The 12680-nt window shown below is 45.1% G+C and overlaps 1 protein-coding gene across 1 annotated transcript in view; it reads right to left on the bottom strand.

Moving 5' to 3' along the window:
* Positions 1-2906: 2906 nt before the first annotated feature.
* Positions 2907-12680, bottom strand: part of LOC131284771 (uncharacterized) — a 33075-nt gene continuing 23301 nt past the window's right edge. Inside the window, exons 7-12 of the mRNA XM_058313629.1 lie at positions 11156-11314; positions 5179-5396; positions 4996-5099; positions 4534-4927; positions 4041-4456; positions 2907-3959 (exon numbers count right to left, since the gene is read on the bottom strand). Coding sequence (XP_058169612.1) covers positions 3657-3959; positions 4041-4456; positions 4534-4927; positions 4996-5099; positions 5179-5396; positions 11156-11314 — 1594 coding nt within the window. The 3' untranslated portion in view covers positions 2907-3656. The remainder of the gene's footprint in view (positions 3960-4040; positions 4457-4533; positions 4928-4995; positions 5100-5178; positions 5397-11155; positions 11315-12680) is intronic.

Below are 12680 nucleotides of genomic sequence, written 5' to 3'. Positions count from 1 at the left end.
ACACCTGCAACCGGTAAGGGATGCTGGCGAAAGTGTCATCATTTGCCAGTTCCGCGCGGGACGCATTGTCGCTCATGTGTGGGGTAATTTTTCAAACGGGCGAACGCCATCGTGAAGCCGTTATCATGCACCACAGTCGATGGCAAAAGGAAACGTTTAGGTACATTTTAATTTTCCTTCCTGTAAGCGGACCACGCTCTAAAACCGGGAAGAAAGTTTTAAGAAATGAGATACACATGCAAAAATTCCTTGAGTTTTTTCTGCACTCTGTCCACTGGAAGCATCCATTGAAAAGTGCATTTGAACGAAAATGGGTTTCTCATTATAATTATATAATGATAAATCAAATTGGTTGCAACTCAAATAATAAAGCAATTCGTCTTGTACCTTGCTGGCTAACGATATCATTTTCAAATGACACAGACATCTGCAGTTTGAACCGCCACATTGCATCCCAAAAAGCAAACTCTCTTATGATGAAAAGTGAAACGAACCTATTGTCGAGCCAATTATTAGCATGCGGGCCTTCCGATGGTGGTCTTGTTGACACCATCATCAATGGGCTGTTTATCACTTGCGATGGAAATGCTGCCGCAACAGCGAGATTTGAACATAGTTTTTATTGTCTGTCATTCACCGACACGGGCCATTCCAACTACCAATAACTGTGGCAAAGGTTGCGACACGTGCGATCTAGAGAAGATCGTATGGGGTTATTTTAAGTAATATTATGTTGATACTTTTATTGTGCACGAACGTTGATGTTGAAAACGAGCATTATAAATGTACATTTAATGTGATTGGTGATGGAAAGATGCCGCCATGGGTCAAGCGATCTAACTGGAAACCGATTGTTGATCATTCCAACACGTGATTGAATCCAAGTGCAACATACTTAAAGCAACAAAATGGGTCATGTGTTTAACGCTTTTTTTCGGATAATGTTTGTAAATGTTTTCATCAAAAGCCCAAAAGCTAGTTTAGCTCATGTTACGGGTTTTATTAGTTCGTTTGTCTTTAAATCCTACTGCATAACGACGTACCGTCAACATAGAAAAAAAGCAAGGATCACCCTCCTAAACTAACAAAACCGATACGGATCTCCAGGATTAAGCGTGTGTGTTTGTCGGGAGAAACAGAAGGGAGGTACTTAAATCAATCGGTAATTATACAATACACCTGCTTCGGGAAACGTGACCGTGAAAAGCCGTACCCGAATGGACATAGATGTAAAAAAAAACGAGATACCTAAAGCCTACTTTCGATCCCTAGATTGCATTCTGTAATTTTTATATGCCTCACTAATTGCTTTTCCCTTTTTTTCCTAGGCGTTCCGTTGGTTTCCTGTTCGTAGAGGATTATGCCATACCATCCCCACACCGGGATTGACCTCAGGCGGGACTGACTTGTTTGTTAGTGTTTTTTTCTAGCTTCGCTATATACGATCGCTTGCTTCCTTGCTTCCATGTATTTGCATACATATCACAGTCAGTTGTATTTTTTTTTTCCACATTTGTTTTTCGTGTATTCCTGTTAGTTCCTGTTTTTAAACCACTCTAAATCACTAGATTTGATCACTTCCAACGAAATTAAGTCCCTTCTTTTGCCTTTGGTCTTCTTCTCATTCTATATATCCTTTTCTTCTTCTTCTTTTTTCTTTTGTTCGGCCCCCAAAACGAGCAGGCAATGTCCGACCGAACCGAACCAAAATGCAGAATCGTTATTGTGCGCCGTATTGTGCCGGTTCGGTCATCGGGACCACAATTTTTACTTGTTCTTTGACCCCACAAGGGGCTAGTACTTATAAAAGCACTCTTGGAGCATGATCAAGGGCAGCTTCTTTTCTAGTTATGGTCCTAAAATGCGCAAACACAGATGCGCACCGTGACCATGATGTAAACTTACTTCAGTTCTTTATAAGAACAATTTCAATCGTGCGCACCAAATCTTCGGGTGAAACTCATCCGGCAGCCGGGCTTTAAGAAGATTGACACTTTTCCTGGTGAGGTTACAATTTTTAAAACGGAAAGCCCTAAACCTTCTATATGCTGTGCGCCGTTTATCCACGTTCGAACACGTGTTTGGGACACACTAGCGCCATCAGTATGGCACCGATTAGGCTCTTTGCGGGCTGAGCCGTGGATTGAGTAGTGTTTCCTAATTTGTTTCTGTGTCTTCTATTTCTAACTTTCACGCACAATTTAAGGGTTTATCGCGATGCTAAAGGAAATTATAGTTTTATATTACAAAATTGACCATAGCTCAGGGGTAGAATGAAAAAAATATGGTCACAGTTACTGCTGAGTTTACAACCAAGTAAATGAAATTTTCCTAAGCTCTGAACAATTCACGTTTCTCTACGATGGTTGAACAAACCCCCATCCTTGTCTCGATCCATTTCCGTGTTCTTCAAGGATGCATTTTTGTTTGTTTGTTTGTTTTTTGTTTTTTGTTCATTTGTTTGGTTCTTCGTTTGTATCAAATTTTCTAATCGGCGTACCATATCTCGAGGTAAATGATTCAAAAAAATCCTCCTATGTCACGCTCTTGCAAAAACGGGGCGAACATTATTCCGAGGTAACTATGTGTGGTTGTGTCTGTCTGTCCTGCGTGGGTAGGTTTTATATGTATAAACATTTTGTCTATTTGCGGCGGGATTTGTTGAAGGGGTTAGCGCAAAAGCAAACGCTGCCGCATGGATTGGTTGGTTGACTAAACGTGCTATAACCCTCACGCCATCGCACTTTCATCATCGGCACAGGAAAAAAGGCAATTGTAAAAAAGTAATATTTGCGCATTGCGTCGTTACTCTGCTAACTAACGGGTTTTCTGCTGAGGGTCTGGCAAGGAACTACTTTGCGTGTCTACGACCGGAGCAGATGGATTCTGCCCGTTTAACGTGTCGTACGATGGATGCTTTTACTTGGATGCGTTGGTGTTTCCTTAGCTTTCGTTCGACGTTATGAATTGTTTGGCATTTTTTGTAACTGTTTAAAAAAGGGACTTCCTATCTGCCTAACGCTCTTAAACCATCTTCCATTGGAGTTTGTCATATAGTGGAAAACAAAGCATAAATATACGGTTCCATTACCCTCATTGCCTTAAATGCATGTTCACGATGAACATTCCATTCCCGTGTGTGTCCGTGTGTATTGTTTTGTGTAACCCATTTTCCTGCATAAACAAAATAACCGGTATGCTTATGTAAGACAGTTTTTGTTTTTCTTTAAGAACTCTTAACCGTATAACTTATTCTTACTGTATGTCGTACTGTATTTCTTCTTATTTTTCTTGTTTTTAATCTTTTTCGAAACGTTTCGTTTCGTTTTCTGTTTTCTGTTTTCTAGTCCGCTCCATTAAATTAGGTATCAAAGTAATCTTCACACAAAAAAATAATAAATTACCGTCAACAACGAAATTTTTGTTAAATGTACAAAATCACACATGCGCGCACTGGCGCCGGGTGCACCGTTGCACCGGCACACGCTCCACCGTATCACTTTACCACTTCGTTATCCATCCCCATCCATCCACGTTCAGTATTTGTCTCTCTGTTTCTCTCTCCGGTTCTGCTCCCTAACGCTGACAGTTTCCCATAAAAGCGCAATCCGCTATCTAGGAAGGGAACATGCTGGTAGTACACCGGGTTAAGCTGGTTATGTGGCGTCCTCGTGGAAGTACTGCTGCTTAACGCTGCCTCCACTGTCCTCCAGGATGCTGCTGCTGGCCATCGCCATGGACCCGATTCGTTCGGACTCGTCGAGCAGACCGAAGTCTCCGCTTCCGTCCAACGGTGAGGGTGTATCTTGAATCAATAGCGACAGCGTTTCCAAGCTCTTGCGCACCCGAATGATCTGCTCCAGGTTGGTGTTGAGTACGATCTGGGCCTCCTCTTTGCTTTTGCTATGCAACCGCTTTTGCCACCGGAGCACATCGAGATAGAAATCCGTATCATCACCCTGAAGTGACGAGAGAAAACAAAAAGCATTCAATCATACGCTCTTGGAAAACGAAAGGGTACCGTGGATGTGATCCCTTACCAATCGGATGCGGGGCGCGGCAAGGCGCGCCTGCAGCACATGTATCTTGTAGGCCAGGAAGCAGGAAAATAGGGCCAGCAGGAAAGCTAATATTAATCCTATGTGTATAATACCAAAATCGGAGGGAAGGATGTGCCGGAGTTTCTGCTTGAACATGGCGAATTTACTTCTGCCGCCAGCACTGCGGCCACCAGCCAGCGGATGGTCACCACCGTAGGAGGACCCAACGATCCGGGTTGTTCCGGGCTCTCCAGCGAGGCTAGCCGCCAGCATGGGAATAGACTTTTCGCCCTTCATACCCTCGAGGGCTCCGGCTGCGACGGCCACCTTCAGCATGGCGGGGCTTTTCACTATCGCCGGTGATTTGAGCAGCAGTTCCTTTTTGATTTTCTTCTGCTTCTGCAGTGTAACGGAATCTGGAGCGGAAGAGGGAGAATACTCGATTTTTAATAACTCTCTTGCGATTGGAAGGAAGGCAAGAGAGAGGACCTACCATCGGAGGACTGGTTGGTGCCGCCACCTTCCGTGGCGTTCAGCTGCTTCTCGTTCGAGTCGCCCGAATCCAGCATGTCCGGTATCTCGTCCTTGCCATGGAACGAGCTCTCGTTGCCATCGTAGCAGCTACTGTCCTCGTCCAGCGAGCCTTCCGAACCCTCCGCGTGCAACGGCGCCAACCGACTGTGCTGGATCGTGCTGAACGAATCTCCGTTTTGCGGCGAGGTCGCGCGCTCCCACACGCTACACATCAGGTAGTAGGCAGCCTCCCGGCTCAGGAAGCTACCGAACACGTGCCGGTCATCGCGTGTCTTTACGCCGACCGCATTCGGGAACATGTAGGCCGTTTTTTCGCGCGATATATCCAACACTGAGACGGTTGGGATGAGAAGCTGAAAACGGAAGTTCGATAAAGATGATCAGTTTAAAACCGCACCGTTCGATTTAGCACCTCAATTACCTTCGTCACGTAGCCGAACACATTCGAGTAGAAGGCGAAGTAGTTCTGCGTAATGTACAGATATCCCTGGAGCAGAATATCACCGACCAGAGCACAGGAAAAGTCTACCGCGAAAAAAAAACCAAATCGTTCTAGCATTATAATAGGTCTGTTACTTCCGCACCTCGTGCTCATTTCACTTACAATCTAGCACCGCCTCCTCGTCCGGCACCTGGGCAAAGTGTTGGGCAAACTTTTTCTGCTCCCATGACATGCCGCCCTCCTTCTTCTTGTGGTGTTTCTCGGACTTTTCGAGCTTATCGACCGTGTCGCGCGTACTGCTGAACGACTTCAGCGGATGTGGACTAGAGCTGCGGATGGTGGCCGACGATCGGGCCGACGGCGATAGCGACTTGAGGGATCTGCAAACAGGCGGGGGAGGGCGAATGAAAGAAAGGTCATTAATGCAGGGAAACAATTGGAAACTTCACTTATAGTTGACTTATCGTGTCCTCGCTCGCTAAATCGAAGGTCAAGATCAATCGAGGGGGCAAACGATCGGTTTCTTCGGTTGCATTGCACCACGGCGCAGCAGATGCACTATGCACGGGGCAGGGTTTGCAATTTATTTTCCCCCAAGATTCGCTCCTAAATCAATTGCTCTGGGTGCAATTGTTTCTGCACAAGTGAGGTATGAATTATTTATAAGTGAGAATTGATGCACTCGGTGCGGTATCAGGTCTTGTACGGTATATATCATAGATGTAACCTTACGCCAATCAAGAACAGCTGTTCGCTGCTCCCCAATTGCACCCTACCTAGTACAAGAACTAACTATCTACTCCTCTTCCCTTTCCCACTAGATGAACTAATTCAATTTGCATTCGATTTGCATTTGATTAGTACACCTCTTCTACATCCAAGCCATGTCCCGGTCGAGACTAGGTGTGCTTTCGGCTGTTTGCGTGCCACCGTACTAACATGCTGATTATTGCTGTTGTTGACGATATTCCACCCGAATGGTCCTTTGGTCCTCTTTGCGAAGAGAGAGGCACCATTGGGAAGAAAAGTGCACCGAACACAAACGCCGCAAACAGAACAAACCGCTGCTAAACCCCGTGTAATGTGTCATAAATATTTACCAGCAGAATGTACGTGGGGTAGCGTACTTATTTTAGCCGCCGTCAACACCCATTAATGTAGTGTGACCGATAACAAGCGCAGCTGTTACCACTGTTGGGTGATCGAGAGCCGGTTCCGGTAACCCCTTTCAAGATTTTTGTATCAAAACCATCCGGTAATGGTGCAATCAGTTCTTGGAATCCTGTATTAAACAAATACCTTTCGTTGCTGTAGCCGTTAAAGTCTATTCGGTAACATTTATGACATCATTAGATGCTTATTTGAAGAGGCTAAAGAGCCAGTAACTGAGTAACTGAGGGCAGGAACGAATGCCTCTCTGCACCATAAAAGCAATTGAGATTTGATAGCACAAACTTGCGATAAGCCAAGGGATCAATAAAGTATCATATCATGCACCTGTTTGAAAGTTTTGGAAAAACTCACTGTTTGTGTCTTAAAACGGGGTTCAAACTAATTCGCTACTAAACCCATCAAAACCTTAAGTTGACGATTCCATGTCTCTGGCGTGTCGCCACTAGTTAATGTCCATCTAATTAGATTATTGCAGTTTTACATTTGATTAATACATTGTTAAAAAATACTACCTTTAGAGACACATTAAAATCCGATGGCCAATATAATTGCGAAAATTTGGTAGTTAACGTTTGCTGTACTACTAGCAAACATATTAACACATACAACGATGAGTCAGACTGCCTTGGCTGCTAATTTCAAGGATCTGAAATTCCCCCGGTTTGTGCCGATACTACGTGACAATCGAGGTCGTCCGGTGGGCGCCGGATTGTGCTTTGCCAACGGAACACACCTTCTTTATTCACCTCTTTTGCCTCTGCTCACGAGTGGAGGCATGATTGATTGCTTGCCAGCGATTGTGTGTTGACCCGCGATGGTGCACTTTAAATTGTTTCGTGGGGCCGTGTGCTAGGCAACTTCTAACTTTTCTTAATCAAACGACCAAGCACCGAGACTAGTTAATTACTGATTGTTTTTTTTCTTTCGCCGCCAATATCGAATAAATCTATTTCCTTTTCGCATGATTGACATGTGTGTTGAATATGGATGGCCTATTACAACGACCTTCGATCATAGAGTAAATTGTTTAAATCTGTTTTTGCCCAGAGGTTACTTTAATCATCCTGGGAGTATATACCATCAATTTATTTTTTTAAATTCTTAAATAAGATTGCAGTTTTTCTGCCAATGGATAGTTTAACCGAATCTTTATAGTTTTAGTTTGTTAGTCCGAATCTTTATAGTTTTAGTTTTAGTTTTTTTTATTGTCATCTCGAATGAACATCTATTATTTCTTTAACATCATGCCCAATTCAGTTTCTACACAGTTTTTGAACAAACGTTTCAATATTGTTTCTGCTTTTTGAACACTTAATTTCAAAATATATTCATGCTGGTTCTAAACCTCTCTTCTAATTTTCTCCGCTTCACTTTTCGTTTATTTGAATATAAGACGAATTGTCCCATTCAAATTCCCTATACTCAAACCTAGCTTAAAGGTTAACTGAACTTTTGACATGACTCGTAGTGTGTAAAAGCGAACCGGTTGAAAACAAGTGGAATGTATTCGAGTGTCCAATTAATAAGTTAATACAACCCAACCCCGGTCCGTTGCATTTGTTGGGCAAACGTCGAACCTCTGGGAAACCCGTCCTAGAGGCACCCCTAAGATCACCTACCGATAGAGTGCACTGTGCTTCCGCATGCGCACCACCCCATCGTCCGAATCGTCCGCCGGTCCTGAGACGATGTTCGGTGTAGAGTACGCTGGTGTTAGAGGCATCTCGTTGCCGTTGTTTGTTTTCGCGTTCTCGTGGTTGCTGCCAGATAATATGCCTCTGTTGATTTCGGTCGTGCCCGCTCGGAATGTTCTAAACTGTGGCTTTATGTGGTTTGCATCGTCACAAACCACACGAGATCACGTCTCAAACCACGGGGCAAATGCCAAACACAACTAACGTAACTACGAAACGCAACTTCTTTACAAGAACACAGAACGACTTCAAACTGTCGCGTCTTTCACATTCACGTACGGTTTGGCCTGTGCGTTGTAAACACCCCGGTTCCGATAAGAACCAAACGGCCTCGACGACGATCGATCTATTCTGTCTGATGAGAAATGTCAATTTCACTCCGCCCGTCTTTACTTGGCCCGGTGCGATCACTTTCACAACAAAGTGCCTGCCTTTGCGCCCGTCCGGATTCCGTTTCAATCAACAAATGCACGGAGCACACGAGCAGAATGGGAGCAGAACATCAACAAACGTACGGCAGCATACACACGACAATCCACGATCATCAAAGCAGGCATTCAGCATCTGTGTGTTTCAATCCCGTGTATTGACGTTCGCGCAGTGCACATTGAGAAGAACGAGGCAGGGCTGTACAACTTTCATCGACGCGTTTGACGGTGGTAAGTTCTTTGTGTCATAAAACTAACTGTTTATTCGTTTACTTCAGCTAACTTCGAGCACGAGGGTATGTTATGCTGTTCCAACTGTTATGCTGTGCGGAGGAAAAGAAAATGAACTGAAGTTCACTGATAACGCACTAAGCCGTGTGTAGACGGGCTGTCCGCCAGACGCAGACGCAATGGAACAAGATAAAACTAGCGTACCGAGCCGCTGTGTATAATAGATATTCTATCACCTCCGTTCGCTGTACTACGGTTCAGTTCATGTCGCTGGCAACGGAACACTGCGCGGTTGCATCAGCGCACCTAGTCACCATCTCGCAAAGGCTACACGCATTTCGGTGTAAATACAAGCGCCGCCAACAATTAGTTTCCTCGTGCCTTCGTTATTCGGAAATGTTTCGAGAAACTCACAGAAACCGGCACGACTACGGAACGAACTTCTCACGCTTGACGCATCGGAGATCGCGATACAGCAGCTTTAAATGGAAGGCGTACGTTACTCGATCGTTCAAACGTTCGGATCATCCGGTTGATTTGAAACCCATGGACAAACTGTTTCATCCAGAGAAGGGTTCGAGATGCCACGCACAATCCCTTTCACTCTTGTTCCTTGCGGTTGGTTTGTGTTCCAGTGGTAAAACAACATCTGACGGGTAGAGTATCTTCACCGGCTGCGTGCACGTCACCACAACCCGGCAAACGGTACAGAGCAGGTACTTTCGAGGCAAAACAGAGAGGTAGCAACACAACGATCTTGAAACAACAACTGTACAAATTGTACAAATGAATCAAATAGAGAAACGATCGGAGCCTCCGAACGCACCTAATGCTACTCGACAACTGACAGCGTCAGCTTCGAAAGCTGCGCCGGTTCGGTACGATGATCTGGTAAGAAATGGGTGCCGATTCCTATCGCTATCGGATGGGGAGGGGTGCAAGCAACGGCCCTAGGCCTCCGCAGTTCGAATTTCTTCTTGCGTTCGATAAGGATTATCTTATCGTGCGAGGAGAGCAGCATTATCGCACGTACCGTTTCATGCTTCGATGGACGCCAATGGAAGTTCTCATAGGGCTCATCTTGGCCAAATTCCCAATGCGATGTTAGGCTGTTGGTCTACTGAAAAAACGGAGCACAGCTCTTTATGCATCCTATGCCGTTCTTCGATCCCCCACACGTGTAACCTTCATGATGTATGGACAGTCACACACATAACATTTCTAATCCAGGTTTTTATATTTTTCAAAAACTGATTGTCACCCCCAGAAGCAAAACTGAAAGTCACTATCCCTTTTTTGGTGAAGTTAAATTTTGCAAACTCATTTTGTTTTCACCCGCCCGATCAACCTCCGATGAACCAGGCGGAAGTGTTTTATTTCTACCCCACGGCGTAATCTGTCCGATACACCCGATAAGCAACAACACGAGGGGGTTTGCCAAAAAAAAGGTGTGCTTTTGCGCTAATCGCTTGGTCCCATTTTTTGTGCTGCGCTGTGGAAACTCTATGGACCATTTTTATTTCTCGCCTATCTTAGCCTTAAAGGAGTGTTCTCTTCATCGATCCTATCGGGGTCGAATCGACAATGCTATTTGTGGCACTATTAAGACGGCATTGTAAAATGCGATGATATTGCAATCGTTCACGAATGTCACGAGTTCCGTGCGTCCGGCAATTGTTCGATGTGCACGGGACCGACCACTGAGACAACTGACGTAGCCCAAGCGGATCTCGTGCTTCGTTTGGCGTGCTTTGCTACGCCAGCACAATCGATAAGAGTGGCCATTTTTTCACGGGTTCCGTTTTCTCCAATGGATTTCCGGTGTTAAACAGACGGTAACCGGTTTCAGCAAAACAGATAATGATAATCTATCCTTCCGGTGGGCCTGGAAAGTGATTAGCATCAAACATCAGCCCCAGGTGCGTAGTAACTGGGTCGAACACCTGTTGCCCTAAGCCTGTGATGGCTGTGGGGGGGAGTATGCAGACAAAAGCAGTGGAGACATTTTGACTGATAACAAAAGCCGTTTCCGACATGCGTGTGATAACGACAGAAAATACTGAGCGATGTTTGAAGAGCGCTAATGAAGCTGTCCTCGTGCCTCGAGAAAATTGTTATGGCGTCGTGAGACATAGCGGCTTGGAATATGTATTATTTCAACGGTAATAACGCGTCTTATTTGTGTTTAAATTAGGACGACAGTGATGTCAAAGAGATTCAGTTTGGTCAGTCGTCGTCACATGTTGTGTCGATAATAATCATACGGTTGGTAACATTTTGAATCATTCTAGACAATCTATCCAATGTGGAGGATTGGAAATCCCTGCTGAAGAAGCTAGAGACTTTGCATGCCCAATGCAACCACGAAGCTACTTTTAATCGTTTGTCTTTCTACACAGGTGGCCGCAATATTAGTCATCCTAGATCACAGTCGTTGCGCCAGATGGTTATCAAAATGTATGATTCACCCTCCCAAAATCAAATGCCAACAAGATAAGACTCAAAACGAGACACCGCAATGACTCAACCCAGATGTGCCCCTAAATTGGTGTCTGCCGTCTACTTTCGCCAGCGGGGCCAGGTAATCCACACGGAACGCTATGTCTCACTTACTTGGGATCGCTTTTGGAGGTCGTATGACTAGGGCTGCGGGAGAGGGCATTCGGATGGGCCGCACCCTCCGGTTGCCCGGGGGTATCCACGCTGCTGAGGGGCTCTATCGTGGAAGACAGCGGCAACGGTCGCGTCCCTAGTCCAACGCTGTTGGCAGACCTGTCGAGAGAAGTGTGGAAAATGGAAAGGAAATACATCAGCAAAATTCGGTATTTGATAAGGCTGGGGGAAAAAAATAACAATTAATCAGAAAGCTGTTTGCCGGGGTAAAGTTTATGGTATTAATGTATACCCTTGAAACCTACCAAACAAAATGCGTGTGAATAAAATGGCACGAGCGAATGGTTTACATTATTGGCAAATGGTAGGCTGACGGAGAACGCCGTTCAAAATGTTCTACTATCGCTTACCAGCATGCCGTCGTGTTGAGAAGTAGCTTTCGAGCAAACACTTTTCCACGGCTATGGGTAAATAGTAGCAAAACGAAAGAGAAAATGAAAAAGAAAAAAAGGGAGAAAAAAAATATACAGGCATGCAAATGATGTAATTTTATTCCGTGCCTTTACCCCATTCCGCTTCTGGAGTTGCTGTGAAGAATATTTAAGCTTCAGCCATTTGGTAGTAGTAACCTAGACCGACTTCAAACCAGGCCGCGGCAATGAACTGTCCAAACGGGAAACTTCTCCACGTTGCCAAACCCGACGCAGCCGACCGAAGACGAAAAGTCCCCAATCGATCGACACGTCCACATGTGCCATACGATGATTATTATTACGCATCGTGATGCAAACGGGTTTCTTCTTTTAAAAATAACTTCTAGTTTTTCCTCGCGAAACGCACGTGCACGAGGTGCAACCGGGTGCTGCAGTGGCGCACCACGGCGTAATAGGATTAGGGAACTGTTGGCCCCATGGGGCCGGCTTTCCCCACCACGTGTACCCCTCACCCTCGGAGTGTAACTAGAACGCGCCATGACAGACACCACTCGCAGGTGACAGCTGAAAGAGCGGCGAAAGAAAATCGTTTCGGAAAAAAGCGCAAAATCGAGCGCAGGGTGTTTGGGGATGGGATCGGTCAGAGTCTTTATGGTTCACGGTGGTCCATCGTCGGTTTGTATGACCGTGTGTCCGCACGCCGGCTGTACCTATATTTGACTAGCGACTGGACACGGTCGGCACACGTTTTCCGAGGAGTATGCTAGTCTCACATTACACGAATGACGAAAGCGAAAGCGAAATTTGCATGCCATGGAAACTGTGGGATTATAGAAAAAAAGTGTAGGTTGGTGAATTTCACCTTGGACCATACTTTACGCACGCGATTAATCAAGAGATTAACGAGTGACCGGCCTAGAGTTCTGCGTTGAAAGAAATCCGGAATATCTGCAAACAAGTTGCAAATAGATGGTGATGATATCAGTTTCGCGCAGCTTCAGAGTTAAACATTACCGTTCGAGATAGTTACATTATACTTAATGTTATTGGTGTAACAAATTACAAAACAAAATTGTACACACATGAGTAAA

This window comes from Anopheles ziemanni, chromosome 3 (assembly GCF_943734765.1).
Source record: "Anopheles ziemanni chromosome 3, idAnoZiCoDA_A2_x.2, whole genome shotgun sequence".
In the NCBI taxonomy this organism is placed as follows: Eukaryota; Metazoa; Arthropoda; class Insecta; order Diptera; family Culicidae; genus Anopheles; species Anopheles ziemanni.
Note: the sequence above shows the minus strand (reverse complement) of the source record. Positions and strands in the feature narration are given on the sequence as shown.